The sequence below is a fragment of the Python bivittatus genome, unplaced genomic scaffold, assembly GCF_059951505.1.
Source record: "Python bivittatus isolate LINGU-HERP-01145 unplaced genomic scaffold, Pbiv_v1 ctg000350_np1212, whole genome shotgun sequence".
In the NCBI taxonomy this organism is placed as follows: Eukaryota; Metazoa; Chordata; class Lepidosauria; order Squamata; family Pythonidae; genus Python; species Python bivittatus.
The window spans coordinates 40780355-40801363 of NW_028277074.1; the positions used below are offsets into that span (position 1 = coordinate 40780355).

The 21009-nt window shown below is 39.2% G+C and overlaps 1 protein-coding gene across 2 annotated transcripts; it reads right to left on the bottom strand.

Moving 5' to 3' along the window:
- Positions 1–10670: 10670 nt before the first annotated feature.
- RGN (regucalcin) lies at positions 10671–19027 on the bottom strand. Of its 2 annotated transcripts, none has more exons than XM_088144990.1 (7): positions 18858–19027; positions 16736–16903; positions 16284–16466; positions 14490–14705; positions 12709–12840; positions 11692–11846; positions 10671–10984 (listed from the first exon to the last, which is right to left on the bottom strand). In XM_088144990.1, the coding sequence occupies exons 2-7, from the start codon at positions 16896–16898 to the stop codon at positions 10934–10936; spliced, it is 900 nt and encodes a 299-aa protein (XP_088001116.1). In that variant the 5' UTR covers positions 16899–16903; positions 18858–19027; the 3' UTR covers positions 10671–10933. The 2 variants fall into 2 exon arrangements, with proteins under 2 accessions (XP_088001116.1, XP_025021893.1); XM_025166125.2 differs by lacking the exon at positions 18858–19027 and adding an exon at positions 18421–18740.
- Positions 19028–21009: the final 1982 nt, after the last annotated feature.

Here is a 21009-nt window from a genome sequence, read left to right on the forward strand (position 1 = left end):
GAGACGAAAATCGGGGGTCGGGAGAATGCTGCCCGTCTAAATACACGCGGAATGCACGAAGACCGCCGAGTCGGGATGCGCGTCTGCAGCGCAAAAACGCCGGCTGGGAATGTCCCGGGCTGATTTCCGAAGAACGGGGTTTACGAAGACCCGGTTCAGGATGACTTACGGGCTGATTCTGTTCCTGTTGCTGCCTCATAAATAAACACGCTGAAATCATCTGAAAGATCGTCTGTGAAAAGCACAGAAGCTCCCCAGGCCACAAAAATGAAAAAGTCCTAGTCCATAGAGCATTACTGCCGAAGCTTCAGACAAGACGTGTGCAGTATATGAATTCAGAGGCTGTGTTCGCAAGGTAAACTCCAATTTACCCCATTTTCTGAATGCACGTGAGTCAGGAATCCAGAAAAAAATTACCTGGGCTGCGATTGCACAACACTCCAAGACAATGCTTTGTGGCTGAGTGGCTTGTGCAAACACGGGATCTACGTCCCTATCAAAATTTTCTTTCGTGGTGGGGGGTCGGGGTGGGGGAGGATTGGTTTCCATCAAGTGAGAAACGTCTGGGTTAAAATCTTTCTGAATATGGCTATATAACTTTGTGAAAGTTTGTTAGGATTTGGCAGCTGTGAGGGGCAAAAAGTCCTGGACATTTATCCTGCTTCTGAGTCCTTTCTTCAATGGAGAAGTGCATTTGGACATCATCTAGTATGTCTTCACGGTTGGACGACCTGAAAGACTAGGTTAGGGACAGGTCATCATGGAGGAAATCTATCTATGTGGTTGCTAAGAGTCAACAACGACTCGATGGCACATAATCAATTTTAAAAAATGAATGTGCCTTACCCTGGCAGTATCTATGCAGTGAACACAGATCTTCTGCCTTCCTCTGGAAAACCAATCAAACTTGACTGATTAGAAAAGCTGTTCGGGCAGAGCTGGTCAGTACTTGGATAAAAGATGACCAGGAAATACCTGGGATGTGGGCTAGGCTAAAAACAACAACAAACCCTCCAGAATAATATATTTCTGTATTGTTGCCAAGGAAACTGCATGGATGTTTCCATTAAGTCACCAGGGGTTCAGCATGACTCAAAGAATATTTTTTTCTGTCTAACTAGAAGGCAGAGGAAGGTGGTGTCTGGAAAGAAAGCTAGTTCCTTGGAAGGATCTCTGAAAGAAATGGCATAAATCTGTAATGACAGTAAAGGAAAGGAATACCTATGTAAATCATCATTTGTCTCCAACCACAGCCAACCTGATGCCTCTGGAAGCTGATGGACAGGGTTGGAGTTATGAAAATCCTCCTCCAGTGCCATCCAGATTCTTGTTGTCTTGCAACAGACTTAATGGGGTAAAGTACTCCTACTGAGAATTGGAGTCATCCATACTAATTGTTACAATGTCCCTCTCTACAGCTGCTTCCACCAAATCTTTCCATTTCCTTTTCATCTAAGTAACGTTGTGTATTCTGCAGCCATTGAACCTACCAGCCCTCACTGAAATATTTACTTCAAGTTTCAGAGTACTCCTGCAAATCTCGGATTCCTCTCTTCTTCTGTACTGTGGGTTACCACTCAATATAGCTCATGGCAGGTCAACTTAGAGACTGTAATTGATATGACAGGTAGACTCTTGTGGGTGGAATTAGGCTGATCTAATAGAAGGAGCCTTAAATGGATAGAGGCAAGGAAAAATACATGATGTGGCTAGCCATTTTTAATGTGCCATTTCCTCTGTCTCAATCTGTTCCCAAAAGAGCAGATTAGACTGGCATCTATTCCAAGATGAATCCACTTACATCATACTTGTACAGATTATATAGTCATGTGTAATTTCTAGTCTTGAATTATTGAGCTATTACTATAGCATTCATGAGTAAAATGCAGATGTAAACCTATTATTGTTTAAAAAGGCATAAAACTAGGAAACCTAGAGGGCAATGCAGTCTGTCACCCAAGAGCTCTACCCGATTGGAGGACACAAATGAACAAACAGAGTTTGGGGAAGAGCTGGCAAATGCTCAAATTAGTATTAGTTCTATGCTGCTGGCTTGGAACAATGGCTGAATCACAACTATGTCTGAAAAAGAAGGCAAACATTTCAGTGCTCATTTTTAATGACAAGTTCATGATGTGATGCTGGGGGAAGAATCTGGCCTTGTTAGTCACAAGAATTCAGAACAACCCTGAGAATCATGCTAACACTGCCTGCAGCTCCATAACTGGTTCCCCCGAGGAGATGTGAGCCTTGTCAGCACAGAGCTATTAAAAACCTCTTCCTTGTCATTCATACCATGGTCAACAAGACTTCCTGACTAGCATCTATATTACAGTATGCTGTAAAACTGTAGGAGGCGATTAAAGGCCTAGAATTACAGGTAACAAACAAGATTGATTTGATAACCCATGCTAGTTAAGACAATTAGCTGCAATGACATTAACTCACTGGGTGACATTGGGCAAGGTAGAAGTAAATCTGTATGCATTAGTAGTGTATGCATTAGCACATTATAGTGTGCTATAACTCTCAAACCTAGGCCACTCTTCCCCACGTGTGGTGACAAGCAGATTTGTTGGAACGGCGTCTGAAGTAATAGGACTGAAAGGGGCACAAGCACTTAGAAAATGTGAATGTAAATAGTATATTAGGAAGAAAAATTGCACTGATCCTGTGAGAAGGAAGTCAAATTCTTCCCCCCATGTCAGGAGGAAGTCAAAGCTTCCCATCTGCTCACCCTACCATTGTTTATCTTAACAGCAATCAAGGCTTATGACTAAATTATAGTAAGATTGGGCACACCTAAAAAGATTAAAAACATAGCAGGAAGAATCAGAGTCCTCCACCCCAGCCCAAAATTAAATAACTAAAGACCTAGCAGGAAGAGCCAACATTCCTTGAAGCCGAAATCAAATCATAAAACGATTTCTTCCCCGAAGGGACCTACATTCCAGTTAGAGAATACCAGATAAGGCAAACACAGGAAACCCCAGCTCAGTAAGGTGCCGGACCTTAGGGCGCTCCCTTCTGAAGATCTAGTCAACTTCACCGGAGAGCGCTCTCTCGGCCCGGCTAATGATCTTTTCTAAGAATTCCTGGAGGGCGGGCATTCCTCCGCACCTGTCAAGGAACAATAGGATCTTCCCTATAAAAGGAACTCCTGGGGAACCCCAAGTGCTGCTGCCCGACAGCTGATCGTTTTGTGTATCTGGCTCTCGGAAAATAAAGTCTTTTCTCTCTTTCAAGCAATCGCCCGCGTGTTTGTTCCCGGCTCGGAGACGAACCTCTTAAGCTTTCTTTCTAACAATCCATTTTTGTAAAATGAAAAAAGTCTGGGGCCTTAAAAGAGGAATTGTGGGTTCACACTGCATTCTGAGCCTTGCTTGTTAGCATATTGTGGTATGCAAACTATGGTTTAGCATGGATGAACTCTGCCAATTGTGGTTTAATAAACCATGATCATGCAAATTGTGGTTTAGTAAATTGTGTGAATATCTTTGTTGAATATAAATGCTAATAATAGCAGCAAGAGTAACATGCTCTAGCATGCAATAAAATAACAAGATTGAATATGACCCCATCTTAATTCCATGAGATTGATCTGTAATTATAAATGCTTTAGCAGAAGTTGCCAATATTGTGCTGTCAATTGCAACTGTATTTTCAAACGATGGGACAAAGCAAGATACTTTCTGAATTAAGGTTCTCAGTAGCTAAATAATGATTTGAAAAAGTTGCAAACATTAATTTCACAAGCATCAAGAACAAGACAGAAGAAGGTATGAAAATGACGACTAGCCAAAAAAAAATTAAAGATTAACAAATGAGGAAGCGCACAACTGATTTATGTGTGTGTGTGTGTGTGTGTGTGTGTAAACTCTGCTTTAGCCCACTTATATTAGCTAGAACATTGCATACATTCTCCAATATCACATTTGGAATGTATTCTCTTTCTTTGCACAACATGGTAATCTGATAATGTGATTTGTTGGGTTTTAGCTCAGTAGGATATGAAACCCAACCACTCTAGTTCATTCAGTGAAATAGCTTTGTTTAAATCTTGGCTTTGTGCAATGTGTGAATCTATTTATATGGAGCCAGGGTAAAACAGCCCTCTTGATGGCATAGCATTCAATGGGAATGTGCCCTAAATGGTCTCTCACTCTCTGTTGCTAGCTTAACAAGGAGAGAATTTAGAATGTGTTGTGCTGTACAAGAAGACACCCACCCACTTCAACAGACTGCAAGATGTCTACTTAAGTAAGAGGAAAAGAAGTACTTTTTATTGATGAAAGTTTGACCCTCCATGCTCTTCAAGGGAGTATCCTGAACTTACTTTGTAAAGGGAGCTGCTTGGACCTGGTGTACCACACTGGAGTCCATGGATAAGTGCACCCCATACATTTGGGCAGGACTTTATAGATTGATCGTGCTAAGTGAATTCTTTCTTACAATCATTATTTACAGGATATGATTACTTATCTAATACATGCAGATTCTGTGATAGCCATTCATGTTTGTGCCAGGGATATGAACGGCTTCTTCCCAGTCATCCTGGAATCAGCCTTTTCTTCCCTCAGTGTTGGGATTTAGGTTGACTTTCAGGGGAACTTTTAATCATAAAATGGTACAATATTTTCACTACCACTGCACTAATCCAAAACAAAATAGTTTGATGGTTAACAAGATATGTGACTGGGGCCATTGGCTGAATTTACATGATGCACTGAACTGGACTACCACATCTAAACTGCAGACAATTAAGAGTTATCTGTATATTTATGTTGCCATCAAATGCTTGCCCAGATTTTTGCAGCCCAGATACGGCAACCCTACAATAAGCCATATTGTTGAGTATATTCCAGCAATGTTATTAGAGACCCTGGTTTCAGCAATTGTTAGTACAATATCATCACCAAATAATTTCAGTGTATGATCTTGTGTACTAATTTAACTCCTAGGATTCCATTTTCTTGACATGTTTGGATTGCCAAGAGTTCTAATGCTAATTAAAATAAAGAAGGAGAGAGATGATGTCATCTTGTTTTCATATAGAACAGGAAGAGCAATATGTCCTTCAGGCTGTGTTGAACTCTTAATTCCAATCAGGCTTGGCCAATGGTGAAGCACAATTGCAGCTACAGTCCAGTAAGAACTGGAGGGTCACATATTGTAACTGTGCTTAATAATCACAAGATTAGTAATAATAAACCTTATTAATTACTGTTACTAATTAATCATTATCAAAGGGCTTAACTTACAGTAATAAGTCATGAAAGCAGTATACAAGACTCTATTTACTTTCTCCAACTTGGCTATTTAATTCTTTAAAAAAAACAGAACTACCACATTTTTCTGGAAGACTTCTAGAATGACACAGGGAAAAAATCAAGAGGTAGCATATTACCCAGCAGTGGGTCTATGCCATATAAATAGATTAATTGTGCCTATTATATTCCAAACTCTAGCTAGAAAAGAATTGGGGTGACCTTGAAAAGAATGGTTTAGTCTTCCAGTTTGAATTTTATATGGAAAGAAAAAGAGGGGAAAGGCAGAATTGCCAAATATTGTGAAGACAAAATAGAAAACAAAGTAGTATCTTGACACATGCCTCTAGTTCACAAGTAGGGGTAACCTATCTCAACATTATCTTGTTCAATCAAAACAAATTGACTCTTGGCCCATCTTTTAACCTGCTTGTTCAAAATATAAATGATCTGTATTAATAATGTGACCCTGACCCTGTATGCCATATATATTAATATTACAAACGATAACAAGAAAATCTTCTGAAAGTTGTCTTTAATTACTGAACCTTGGAAGAAAGAATATGTAACCATTTTCCCAGTGTGTACATCATGGCTGAAAGCATGCATAAGATAGGCCAAGCTATAGATGTAGAAGAAAGTTCTATGATCCAGTGGAGATGTCCACTTGCTCTACTCACTTCATTGCACAACAATCAGGAAAAAATACAAAGAGCACCTTGGTGCTTGACTTGAATACCTGGTGCTGTCTTTTCATCCATGGTGCCTAAGGGAAGGGCAGAGAAGCATGGCCAGATCATTCTGCACTTTGGATCACTAAAAAACAAGAACTGCACCAGGGTAAGATGCTAAAAATTCCACCTAATCCAACCTTTTGGTTCTAGTCCAGGTCTTCCTGTGCAGCTGGATAAGGATGATGGGGGCTGTAGCCCAGCATATCTGAAAGTGGTGATTCAAAAGCTCCGTCTTATCCTAAAATGGTTGTAGATGTCTTATCAACCTTTAATGAACAACTCTATTTAAAGTTTTTGACAAACATCAAGTGACACATCTACCAGATCACCCACATCAGATATATATGTTGATCTTCTTGGTAGACTTTAACCAAGCAGTTAAATAAGACTTTCCTTAACAAAAAATATTATTTTATTTCTCAGCAGAGATTTATGCATTAACTTTCTTGTATTTGCTATAATATAGTATAAACATTGCAAGATTATAGACTCTTCAGTAAAATACTGAATTCTACAACAAAAAATGTTTACACACTTTTTTTCACAGTGCAGTTTAAATAGCAATTTGGATCCTAAATTGGTCATCACTCCAATCTTTTCTTTTTTTAACTGGGGTTACTTCGCTACCTTCCAGTTCAATCCTCTGCCAATCCCATTACAGTATTTATTTTAGTGTAAATAAATTCACCTTTAAAAGAAAAAAAAAACTGCTGGAGAAAGCTTTCTGACTCAGCAACTGTTACTTTTTAACTTTTGCCTGGCATTTTTTAATCAGAAAACCTTTTCTTCCTAATCTGTAGTTAAAACAAATGTTGACTGCTCTTGTTTATTAGTCACTTTTCATGTAGATGTCTAAATAATTGAGAAATTTGTCTCTCCTATTGCTCCACAATTCTTGGGGAGTGGGGGGGGGGGAATATATATAGATAATCATTTGAGTTCTTTCCTATCAGTGCCCATATCTGCCAACTCATCCAAAGCTTAACTGACTGAAGGTCAGAATAAATTTGGCTAAAACAAACAAAATTTACTAGGGCAGAAAAACTTAGTTTTCCATCCAAAACCCAGACCCTGTTTTGTTGCTATTCTCCTGAAATTTAAGGTCTCCTGAAACCTAGCTTTAAATTCTGCCCTGTTAGTAGAGAGACAAGACAGAGGTTGTCATTCAGATGGAAAGCTAAGTATCTTTACTGTTAAAAATTCTGGATTAGTTAAAATTGCAGATGAAGCAAATTGGAAAGTAATAATATGCTAGCCTTCTTACTTGGGAAAAGCCTAGATTCTGTAGTATTCTGGTTTAGAATTTTGTACTAATATGGATCTTGTTCCTTTTGATATACTGACAGAAATCTAATTATCAAAACAAGTTTATATTAAAAATCCAGATACAATTTCCTAAATCTCAATTATTTGCAATCATTACATACAGATCATATTGGTTAAAAATTACCTAGGTGAGCATTCAAAAATCCACAGTTAGCCAAGATTTTTATTTGACCCAACCAAAACATTACAGCATAATGGACAAGTTTTGGAGTTCCACAGAATTCTTCTTCAATTTGAATAGGACTATATTTTTTGTTAAATAACATTTCAATTGGTCAGACTTTGGTTACTCCACTTTTAAAACCAAATTATAATTGTTTGCTTTACTTAGGTTATTGTTGTGTTGTGCCAGTAAGAAATTGAAAGTAAAACTGCACACACTGGGGAGACTTGTTTGTAAAAGCAAAGCAAAGGCTTTGATTGTATGGCTATGGATATTAATCAACATTCATCATTTTCCAAAATGATATAGACATACTCAGTCTGAGGAAACTTGCTAGGCTGAGTCTAGATATGGCCCATCAAGAACAACCAGTCTAGCATATACAGGTAGTCCCTGGGTTAAGAACGCCCAGTTTAAAGACAACCCATAGTTAAGAATGGAGCCTACTGTAGCAAAATTCAAGTTAAATACACAATGATTCGAGTTAAATAAACAATGGTTCGAGTTGATTACACAATAGACTTATACAGTATTATACAATGTTACTGTCCGGCTTACATACAAATTCGACTTAAGGACAAACCTAGGGCATGGAACTCATTCTTAAACTGGGGACTACCTGTATATAAATTTTTTGTCTCATAAAAATAGGACTCCCAATGCAAGTAACTTTCTCTCGTTTTATTTTTAAAATCTGCATATAAGCAAGGTACTACACTAAATGCTATTCCAGACCAAGGAGCAAAAAATGATAAAGCTTAACATGGATTTGAGTCCAAAAGAAAAGGCAATTGGATTGTATTTGGGACACCCAATTGGGAAGTGAATGCTACAGTACATCTTGTAAATCCCTCACACTCTGTGCTGGAGCAGGAAGCCTTCAAAACGTTGATTCTTTCAGCAGAATTCTCAATGTTACTCTTCCTGCCCTCAGCTTAAATTTCCCTAATTCTCTGTCACTTTCTGAATTTCATGCTTTGATCTCCCTCTGTTTTTCATTCTGTCTCTCATTTTGACCCCCTTCTGGCCCTATTGATTATATACCTCAAGTTACATCAGTTTAATAAAAATAAGGGTGGGAGGGAATGTAGAAAGTTGGAATAAGAGCTCAGATTGAATTAACTGTGTATTCATGTGCTTACTTTATACGTATAGTATTACATATATGGCTTTTTTCATGTATCTCTCATGTAGTACCTTTAAGAATGGAATTTTAATGCAATGCCAATTTGTGCCTGTTAGTGTCTAAATGGTTATAGCCCTTATGCCTTGAGAGCAGGTAGTAAGTAGATTCAAGGCTGCATAATGCTGCTTCCTTATTGCTGTCTCTCTGTTTGCAACAACAGAGACTTTACACCTGTCATATATCAGTGCTACAAAGCCTTTCAAGGAATGTGTCTGTAATGTTTTCACACTGGGAAGGGTACCTGTGTCTTCCATTCTGTGATTTTGCATCCTTATCAGTTGAAAAGCAATTCTCTCTCTAGTACTCATAATACTAGCATAATACTCTTTATATGTTAATACTCATGCTAGTGGGCATGCTCAACTCTCTTAATCAACTTTCTGTATAGGACCTATGCAACCTTGTGGATCTGGGTCTTAGAGACCAGTTAGCTTTGGCAACCCCCCCCTCCCCCATCCTTTGGACCCCAACTGTTGATGTTTACTGGAGAAATTTTCCACCACAAAAGTAATGTCTATGTTGGTTCCACAATGTTTTAAACAGATTGATAGATTAATGGTTAATTTTTAATGGAAGGAACATCTTTCTGAAAGGTTCAGAGAAGGATGCTTTTAATTTTCCTGATTTTAAAGAATACGGTATCATTAGGCATAAGTATTCATTTCAACATTGTATCGGAATGAAACTGACATGTGGGCTCGACTTAGGAGTTACTATTTGGCAACCTTAAAGTCATGGGAATGTTTAGTTCCCACTATGATAGGATCTTAAATCATTTTTCCAGCAATGAAGATGGTCAGCCATGTTTGGTCCTTATAGGGAAAAAAACTAAAATTTGATTTCAGTTCTCATAAAGACTTTAGAATAAACCCTATTTAATGATAGGTGAAAATACTTTTTTCTGTAAAACATGGATTGAAAATGAGATAATAATTCTTAATCAATTAATGTAATAATACTTTAAAAACTTTGGAAACCTCACCAAAGGAATATAAACTACCAAATAGCAATATATGCAGTTAAACACTTCTTATGATCCTTATTTGGCCCTTGTGCCTTGGTGGCCTCCAAAAGTCCAAAGGCATTGAGTATATTGGAGAAGACTTTTCTAGAGACCAAATCAATAATGCACTATTATTTAAATAAATAAAAATATAAAAATAAATTTGGATATATACAATATTAAATGAAAATGGGTGTATCTTATATTACAAAATAGTCTCAGGTTTTAAGAAATGTTACATGCATTTCATATTCTCTGAAAACTCAGTTCAGCAAAAAACTGAAACAAAACACACCAAAATTACTGTTATTTCTTTTTTTCCACTTCTCTTTCTAAATACCTTTGCTCTTTTGTTTTTTATTTGTTTTTCTTTTTATTCAGTTACTTTTAGGTTTCTTTTTAACTGTTTCGGTTTTCTCCAATAGTATGAGGTCTATATATGTTTGCGTGTGTGTGTGTATATATATGTTTATTACCAAAGTTTATCAATTGCACCATTAAAAATACAAGAAAACGTATATAAAGTAAAGAAAAATGAGGTATTATTAGTATTGCATGACAGTGCTAGATACACTGAAGTGATGTCATTTTATCAATCCTTGCAGTATTTTGAAAAATATTTATAAAAATTGTACCACTACCTCATTAGAAAAATAAGTCATTGTTTTTGGCTGGAGTAGATATGCAACATGTTCAGAAATGTTGAATTATTCAACCAAGATCACATTTACTCAAGCAAGATTAATTCAGTTGAAGTAAAGCATTTATCAGGAGAGAGTAGGCTGAGGTCACATACCATAGTAAGCTATGGTCTCTTTTAATTATGGTTTGTTGAATAAGCCACAATTGGCTGGATTTCCACAAGGCAGAAAGCAAAAAACAAACGATATTATTACTAGAAAACCCACTTATGTCATGCTACAGCTAAATATTTGTTTTTCAAGTGGGACTAACACAATATGCAAACTGATAAATTCACACATATACAGTATTCATATATTTGAAACTTTATTAGAAATACTGATTTTACCAGAAAGGAAAAATGTTGTTGTTGTTGTTTAGTTAGTAATAATAAAAAAGCCAATTGGGCACAATTCAAATCTGAATTCATGGTTTGGGAGTTTCTTACTTTATTTGTTGGGCTACCATCCTTCTGTAGCTTCTAAAAAAGAGACAGATTAAATGTTCAGCGATGCAACTCTTTGTCTTTTTCTTCCTTCCTTGTTTTGATATTTGGTTCTTCAAGGGTAATTATTAACCTGCATATGAATGTGGTGGGATTCCTTTCACCCCAAGGCCAGTAATCTGTTAAAAAAAATGAGGATACCAACAGGATAGTTTCAAAACTGTAATGCCTTTCCTAATAAACTCCAAGTATTTATTTCAAAAGCAAATATTTGCCTGCATATATTTATTTATTTAACTAGATTTGGAGGTTGCCCAACTCCCAGATCACTCTGGGTGGATTACATCCAAGGCAAGAGACAATAAAATAGTTAAAAAAACAAAACAAAAAACTATAGACATCCAGAAAACACACAAACACACCAAAATTCCAGCAAAATAACCATCATGGCCTCAGCAGCCATTCTAACCCTGGACCCGAGAGCAAAGCCAGGTCTTTAAAGACAAAACATTTAATCTGAGATACTTAGTTTGATTCTTCACAATACCCAAGTTGCTTCTTTTTTTTAATGCAAAAAAAAAAGAGGAAAAAAATCATATTGGAATTTTAGTTTTGTTAAAGTATGCATTTTAAAAAGAATGCTATTTTTTAAAAGAGATATTAGTGAAAATTTAGCTCTTAAATCAGTCAGTTAAAACAGAGGTGTCCATGGAAGAGCAGGGGGGAATAAAAAAAGTAAGAATAGAGGCTGCAGCAGCACAATTGAAGCTGCCATCTTGACTCTTTTGACCCCGCAGATGCCCCTCAGTTAAATTAGTCTAATGCTTCTCCCAACTACTGTGTCGTGCATGCCAGGATTTCAAATGCACTGAAGCTCTCCAATTACCTTGAAAATGCCACCCGCCTGGGGTTGTTGTCTGAGAGATGACTCATCCATTCCTTGACAAGCTGAACTGACATATAATTCTGAATAATCATATCCACCAAAAGAACAAGAAGTTGTTTTGTCAACAGGCAGCTTCACCGTCTGAATTCTTTTTCCTGTTAAAACAGATTAGGTCATTTCCTTAACAAAGGGCAGCAGATCAGCAGAGTGGAAAGAAAACCACTACCCTTCCATCCTTAAATTTGGAAAAAAGAAACTGCACTCCCACCAAAAATGAGGGAGCCGGGGGCTGCAAATGGGGCGCTGGAAACTACCTGAAGTCTGCCACTTGCATACTCCATTCTAAAGAAACAAAAGGTATGTCCTAGAACTGGATAAAAGAACTTCACAGCCTTTAAAGAACCAGATTTTCAAAGGCAAAAGTACTGATTGCCTTCATTGTGCATGAGCGTGATCCATGTGTAATATACAGGACTCTTGAACCAGTTCTGTAAAGCTCTGATCATTCTTCCACTATGGAAAGTAGGAATATGCCATATGCCGGACAAGGTTATTTATCTATCTGGCAAAGTCTACAGAGAGTCTCACTGGGCACAGAGAGGACTTTCCTATCTTTGATTCTTTGACCTCAAGAGGTCAGGGATTAAAACCAGGGCTTTCTGCACCTGAATGTACCTTCTGACCACATGCAGAAAGCTTCAGGTCACGGCATTTGTGGGATGACATCATCACCCAAGTTTCACCAATCACTGAAGGTTTTCCATTTGCATTAACAAGTAAACTGAAGCATGAGTTGCTCTGCATTTCAGAGGTAAGGCCTTTTTATACTTTCTTGTTCCTGGGGACCAGTGGCTGCTTTTCCAAAGCAACATCTGTACATGAGCAAAGGAATGATCTGAAACTACCAGAACAGACGTATTCTGTTTGCTCTGGATCCCCTACACCAAACACCTTGATCTCAGGAAAGAGATGTGGGCTGTCAGTGGCTTCCCCAGCCCCCTCTCCACAATGGCTCACCTGTCTCAGGGTCTATACGGATTACCCGTCCTCCATCATAGCAGGCCACCCAAAGCTTCCCTTCTGTATCGATACACATCCCATCCGGAATGCACTCTTCCTTTTCCAATTTGTACACGTTCCTGCGGTTGGCTGAAGAAAGACATTGAAACATATAACAAGCCAAGTCACACATTTCCTGAATATATATATATATTTTTAACAAGAAGGAAGCATAGGGAAACACCATTAATTTACCTTGGAAGGAGTATTTGGGTTTGTGCAGGAAATTATTCTAAACTGTAAATGGAAATCTCGGGGAACCAGGCTTTCATTTGTAATGTAACGTTATGGCAAAAGGATTGCTAGAGGGTGACTTCTCTGAATGGCAGATGGTATCCTCCAAGCTAGGGTTTCTCAACCTTGGCAACTTTAAGATGTGTGGACTTCAACTCCCAGAATTCCCCAGCCAACTCTGGGAGTTGAAGTCCACACGTCTTAAAGTTGCCAAGGTTGAGAAACCCTGTTCCAAGGTGTATATTTCTATTAATGAGAATGAGATTAACTGAACTACTTAGCTGGGAGAACAAATATGGATAAGAAACATATTCTTGAGTATCAAATTCAGTTTAGTTTGGATGTGCTGTACCTAAGAAAGCAGATCCACTGATCTGAGCATAGCACTTGAATAACTAGGGCTATGTTCCTGAGATGGAGAGACTTACTTGAGTGTTTTCTCCCCATCACTATGATACCTGACTCACACAGTACATTCCCAACCCTTCCACCTAAAACAGGATGGATTTTTTTCTTCATTATTCATTTTTTTCCAGACTAATTTATACATTTCTTTTGATTAACTACAGCTTTTACTTTTACACTACAGAATAAAACAATGTTATTATTGTAAGCGGTTGCAAGATGGAGATAGTAAAAGGAGACTTTGCGGGTCTGCTTAGCAGTATACAGAGAGGGAGAAGAGACAGAGCAGGCACAGGAGCATCAGATCTGAAAGGAAAGAAAATGGAGCAGTGATATTAGTGCTTATTGTTCCCTTCATTGAAGAGTGCAAGTTCTATGAGGGCTGCACCAAGCATCTGAAAGGGTCATTTCACAAAATGCATAAGTGAAGCACCCCTCTGGAATATGTGGTGGCTTTAACACTTGAGCTGTAGCAAGATTCCAGAAAACAGATGGGTTAGGGTTAAGTTGCGAACAGATGCCATATATACAGTATGTATATGCACTTTGATTTCCAAAGCACCTTTTTGCTTTTGAATCTGAAGAGTAGGTACTACTCTTTCCTATCTTATCCCCTGCCCTTGTGAGTACAGAAGACTATGTTGCTGAAGCTAGAGTCATTTTTAACTGGCCTAATGAACATTAAAGCTGTGCTTTAAACAGCTCTAAGAGAACATGCAAAATCAATCTGATTTTTACACAAACTGATTTGTGGCTCTAGTTATTTTACTACAGTAGGTTTTATTTTGTGTGTGTGTGTGCCTTCAAGTCAGTGTTGACTCCTGGCCACTGCCTGAATGAGTCCCTGCAGATTTATTGGCAAGATTTTCAGAAGTGCCTTGCTACTGCCTTCTTCCTAGGGCTGAGAAAGAGTGACTGGTTGAAAGTCAGCTAGCTGGCTTTGTGCCTAAAACATGACTAGAACTCACAGTCTCCCAGTTTCTAGCCTGGTACCTTAACCACTACAACAAGATTGGAAAGAGAGAGAAAAAGCAACAATTTTAAAATGGTCTCCAAAAACAACTTTGTTAGGCATTTCAAAACATGCAAAGTAGTCATACAAAGCTTTCCGGTTTGCAGGCCATAATCAAAGGCATCAACGTGGTATGAAAGGCTGTCGATGTAGAAGAAGGTTCTATGATCCAGAGACCAATCCAAACCATTGGAGATGTCCACCTTGTCAAAATTTTTCACCACAGAGTGGTCGGGGAAGAGAGTGTAGAGTGAGCCCTGGTGCCGCTCAAGCACCGCAGGGCGAATCTCCTCAGCCATCGTACCTAGGAGAACCACAGAGTCAGCTTGGAAAAAGAACAGAGCACCACAGAAGCAGCATCAGGAGAAAGGTTGGAGTTGGATGTCACTTTCCCTAAGACACAATGGAAAAGTGTAGGGGGAGTGGGCAAATCATTTCTTTTCATGTCCACGATATGCTGAGGTAAACTTTCAAGATTCATGGAAGATGCTTATTAGCCACTGCTTCCTTACCTACATCTTCAAAAATAGAAGCAAGGAAAGGGAATGTAAACAAATGCCCAAAGCCTCTCAGCTGTTAGGATGGTTATATAGGATAGCACTTTGTTCTGTGGACAATCAAATCTAACTGCACAATTTCAAAACCAGAAAGGAGGGAGAGCACAGCCTATTTCTTTGATTCAGATCTTCCTCTCCTGAAACTCTGACAGCTGTTCTAGTTGACTGAAAGAGAAGATAGATAAGATGTTCCACTACAGACTTAATTGGGACCAACCAGCTTCTCCTTTCCTTCTTAGTGGCCTGGTCATAATCCAAATTTGCATATTATATTATCCTTGTAAATCATAAATATGAGAACTGGACCTGTCTTTTAATCTTTCTATAGATAAATGTGAGCTGTTAGGCAAGGGATGGTGCTATTAAACTGTAATCATAATCAAATTGGAAGACATATTTTAAACTCCCCAAATCAGGAGGAGTCTGGTAGCACATTTTCAGACTGTCCCATATTTTATTAAAAGAAATATGCTTCTGTGAGTGGTAGCTCACTTCATCAGATGCATGGAATGGCTAAACTGTGGGATTTAAATCAGGATGAGGTGGGGAGAAGGGAAGATGGGCTGGTTGTGCAGATGCTGGTTACATGTGAGACAAATTACAAGTACCTTGTCAATTAACAACTTAATGCCTGAAAAGTACTGTGTTTGTTGAGACTTTCTGTGGTTGATGGAAATAGCAATTTAACCTCCCTGGTTAAGGTTGAGAAAAATTGTTCTGGGAAGATTTTAAAATTAAAACAATAATTGATTTCAAAGTTAAAACACAAGCTATCCCAATGAAAAGGTACGGTTTTGTGGACAAAAGAAAAATGTACACATATCCAGCACTTGGGACTGAATAGGCAGAAAGGGTCATACACCCAGACCACAGCAGATTACGGTAATAAGGGCAGGACTGATACAATTCCTAATCATCAGTGTGATGCCCAATGAAATCTACAGCAAACCACAATGACACCAAAAGGATGGCATACCCACAGTGACACCTGCAAATGCTGCCATTGTATAATTGAGTCTTATAGTCTGATGCAAGTATGTGAGTCACAGCACTTGACTTAGATATTGTCACATACGTTTCTTCATTTGCCCACTCCGGCCCTCAAATAACACGTATGATTAATGGCATGGGAGTGTGAATGTAGGACCTCCTTTTCTCCTCAGCAAGTCACCCATCCCCATGGAAGGAGCAGCAGGCAGAGAACAAGGTTCTGTTGAATGGAGCTAGAATGGAGCCACCATCAAATGACTTACAAAGGATACAAATTTCTTAAGAGAGAAAAAAATGAATAAAAATTCCTTAAGAATGAGTTATGACCAACGTACCTGCAAACAGTCTTCCTGCAGGATCCACTTTCCCATCATTGAATCGGTTGTTGGATTTATCCTTGTCCACATGAATAATGGTGGTAGTGGACTTCTTTTTCCAGTCTAGAGCTGCAAACTGGGTTCCCAGAGTAATAATGTAATCACCAGATTTGCGAAGTGATACTGTGCTCACTGGGGCATCTGGAAACCATGTTAAGGGGATTGGGTGGGGAGAAGAAATGGTAGTAACAAAAAATTATAATGTATACTTTTTTATAACTCTCCTTTGGAAGGCATCACATAGTATTTTACAACTCAGCCCACTGGATCCTCCACCCATAACACCACACTGGTTTTTAGTGGTATTCAACTACTAAGATGCTTCTTTCCATTACTTAAGCTTTAGATCACTAAATATTCAAGAACAAAAGCAAACGTTTGGCTTATTAAAATGAAACTGTTTTTCTTACCCACAGAAACACTTTGCACTTCTTTAGTGAGAGAATTCCACCGATAGATCTTTTTGCCAGTTATGTCTACAAAGAGAAGGGAATTTTCCTTTTCCTCCCATACAGGCGATTCTCCAATCTTGCAGTTCTCTTGCACAATGCACTCTACTTTGATAGAAGACATTGTGTCTTGTTTGTCCAAAAGCAATCAAGGAATAAAAGAAAAATTGACCTTAAATTGACCAAAACTGGATATCCTTACAGACTTCAGTATTGGCTAAATCTAAAGAATTTGAAGTTCTAGGTCCTCGGTTGAACAACTGAACAGCTGAACAGAATTCCAATCACTAATCTGATGATCTAGAATACAGTCCAAAAAGTTTATCACCCAGTCAGTTACCTCTGCTTTCCTTGGCTTCCAAACTGTCCCTAAACTTAAAACAGCTGGTATTGCTAATCTTTAATGGCAGCTATTATCTTCACAGTTAAACATTACCAAGTTTTTGCTGAATATGTTTTTTTTTAAATGTCTGCAAATGCTAACAAGTAGGTCAAACTTCAAAAGCCTTTTGGTCAGCATTCTTTCCAAGCAAAATGCTTGGCTTCTAGCAAGGAGAGAAAAAGAAAGTGTGTTGCTATGCTCTTTACATGCAAATACATGTAAAATAACTGGAAAGAGAAAGCAGATCCTGCATTTTAAAAAATGGCCAAATGTACACCTTACAGCTAACAGTACCAGTTACATGATTTCATTAAGCTAAACATGCTTTCTCAATAACACCTTTTTGGCATAGAAAAATTACTTTGTAGAACAATAGATTTTTCTCTTACTGTGCCAAAGGGATGTGAAAATAGCTATGTTGGCACAAAACATAGAGCCACAAACTAGCCAAAAGGATTTTGTAGAGATGCAGATTCAAAGAGTGAAATATGATTCAGAGTACACCGAGGTACACATGTAGCCCCTGTCAGGACCCCCATAAACAGTGTTTCTCAACCTTGGCAACTTTAAGATGTCTGGACTTCAACTCCCAGAATTCCACAGCCAGGCTGGCTGGGGAATTCTGGGAGTTGAAATCCAGACATCTTAAAATTGCCAAGGTTGAGAAACACTGCTCTAACCCAAATGTGTCTTTTCCTGGGATTATAGAAGCTGGGGAGGCCAGCCAAGGATGCTCAGAGAAAGATGCAGCTACTTTAAGATGTTCAATACATGCTCCAAAATGCATTCTGCTCTGGAACTCTCTACGGCCCTACTAGCCAACCACGGTGTTGTTCAGCGCCTCCTGAAATCCTGATCTATGGGATTGCATTACGGGTCAGTCAATCATGCAAACACAGAATATAGAACTCATTAAGCCATTATTATGAGTAGATGTAAACAGGAAATCGCAACAATCCACTGGTATTGTTTTCATGTTTTTTGTACGTTCTGCTCTGAGAACTTTCCTGGGTGGAAAATTTGGGAAATGAATGTTCTAATAAAAACCAGGACTGTTTTCCACGGCTACTAAAAATTGGATACATAGGTTTAGGCTACCATACCGGGCTGCAATAATCCGGACGATCACTAGACTGTAGCAAAGAGGTAGCTAAAACATTGGATGTTTTCCTGCCCAGCTATGGGAGCGACCTTAGGCTCCCGCTGCAGCAAGAGCGTGGATCACAAACGTTTCAAACAAATATGTACAGAGGATTCATTGTACCTTTTAACCAGCCCCTCAAGGGAATTAGGGAGAATTATAAAGTAAATGATTTTCCTGCACTGCGGTGGATGTTCGTGTCGAGGCTTGTCAATTGCAGAGGCAGCGAGACGGCGATAAACATTTGCTTGCGCTGCAGAAAGAGCGCTTCGGCGAAGGGATTCGGGGGGGGGGGGTGCGCGCAAAATCCTGGGTTCTTTAAACTGAAGATTTCATGCTCTGCGTCTGCAATGTCCCCTGGCCAGCGGGCAGCCCCATAAAAGAAATCTATCTGGGAAAAGAAAGACTTGAAGCCCCTTCCTTCCTGGGGATCCCGGAAACTACGGGGAGGATCGGCTGGGCCTGCCCTGGGCGCGGCCCACGTAGCAGATGACCGAGGAGGAAGAGCGGGGCGGGGGCGCCGCGTTCGTTCCGCGCTGCCGGGTCCGCGCGAGACTCACCCGCGTTGGGAGCGCAGCGGCGGCGAAGCTCACGGGCGACTTTGGAGACGACAACTGGGAAAGGCCCGACCGCCTCCTTTGGCCCGCAGGCGTTGTTGAGGTATTCTTGTTGCAACGACGCCCGTGAGCAGAAAGTATCGATTTTCTAACGCCCTGACTTCCACTTCAGCAATGATTATTAATTCTTACAGAGGGGAGGCAAGCGACTCTGCTAAAGTGCGTCCCACTGTGAAGAAGGTGGATCCCGCCTTTTGCAGTCTCTGCCCCTATTCCTCTTTCCACTAGCAACAAGTACGCGCAGCGTACGAAGATCATCCCTGCTAAATTTTGGGGAGAAAGCGGATTTGAAGCAACGTTGAGTAGGGGACGCTGGCCAATCCCCGGTCAATCTCCAGGCTACTTGTAACTGATCGGCTAACACCAGGTTCAAAAATATCGGTTCGGCAACAAAATGAGTTTCCCCTTCCCAATTATACTTCTGAAATTCGGGTGCGGAAGGATCAGGGCTTGGGAAACCAGGGGCAATTTTTTCAGTTGCAGGACTGTGAACTTTTCTTTTGACATTTAAAACAAAATCTTGGCTCATCAACTTTTAGTTCAAAATGCATAGGTGTGCCCCTGCACCTCTTGGCTGTGATTGGCAAATCTCAGGCTGGTAACAGACGAAATATCCAAGCCGGCTCACTGACTTTTTATTTGGTGATCATCCTGCAATTTCTTAAAGCGGCTTTTCAATACTTATAACTCTGAGCAGATTAAATTGGGATTCTATGACTGGATCCACATATTTCAGTACGTTTGCTTGCGTAAATTATCTTTGTCTGCTGACCAAGTTCATACAAGCCACTGAGCTGAAACCAAATATAGCCTATAAGGCATTTTGCCAGCGACTCGTCTCCAATGGCCGGTTGGGTTTGCCCATTATGCTAAGTCATGGTTTCTTTGCGATTCGGGAAACACTCCACCATAGTTGGGTTTGCAAAATAAATTAAACCATAAACTATGATTTTAAACCATAATGGATTCACACATACTGTCTAAACCAAACAAACTATATTACAATTTAGGATAATGTGTAAGCCAAGTCACTTAGTGGACTTCCAGGCCAAGTGGAAAACAAGCTAGCTTAGCCAAATTCTTTTTGGAGGCAGGGGGAGCATCATGTGGATAGGCCAAGCTCACCTCGGGCATTCTCAGTAATTTTTGTAACATAGTAATTATGTAAGACAAGCCAGCAGTATGTTAAAAAGATGAGAGGCAAAGTAAGGAGTAGTTTCCCTTAATTTAGCCAATTATTTTTTGATGGTGGCAGCCAGGGCTGTGGAGTCAGTACATAAAACCTTCAAGTCCGACTCTTTTATTCATGGTACCTCCGACTCTGACTCCTTTAATTATATATCGATATAGGAAATAAATTATAAATATAGCAATTATACATTTCCTATATCGACTGCAAGCACGTGACATACAAGGCCTTTCATCACTGCCAGAGTGAATTAGCAGGTGACTTTTTAGAACCCTAGCTGGTTAAAGCTTGGGTCTAAAGGCTCTAGCTAAGGCATTCTGGTTTTTTTTTATTTTATTTACTAAAGAAATTAAAAAAATTCAGAAACCTTATAGTTTAAAGGGTAAAAGATAAAAAATGAGGTTATCTTTTTATCAAAAGACTATAGAGTATAAAGTAATAGGATATAAAAGAAAGAAACTATAAAAGAAAATCAGGAACAACTTTCTCTACTAGTTCAAAAATTAATTTATATTATATACAATTTAGATTTATTAGGAGTCGGAGTCGGTAAAAATGTACCGACTCCAACTCCAGTAACCCAAGAATTGCTTCCGACTCTGACTGCAACTCTGACTTCACAGCCCTGGTGGGAGCAGGGACAAGCTGTGTTCCTGGGCTAAGCCTGTGGCGTTGATGGGGCATATATGTGCTGTTATGCTATTGCCCCCATTAATCAGAATTGGAAGCTTACCTGACACTTTGCTTATTGTCCAAGCCTGGAATGGCTGACATTTTGGATTTTTGAAACTGGAATTTGAGACTAAGACATGTTACATGAGAGAGTGTGAGATGGCTATGTGGATGGTCCTGGGGCATGGCCTGAAAATTAGCCATCTTACTCATTGTGCACATGATTAAAACTAT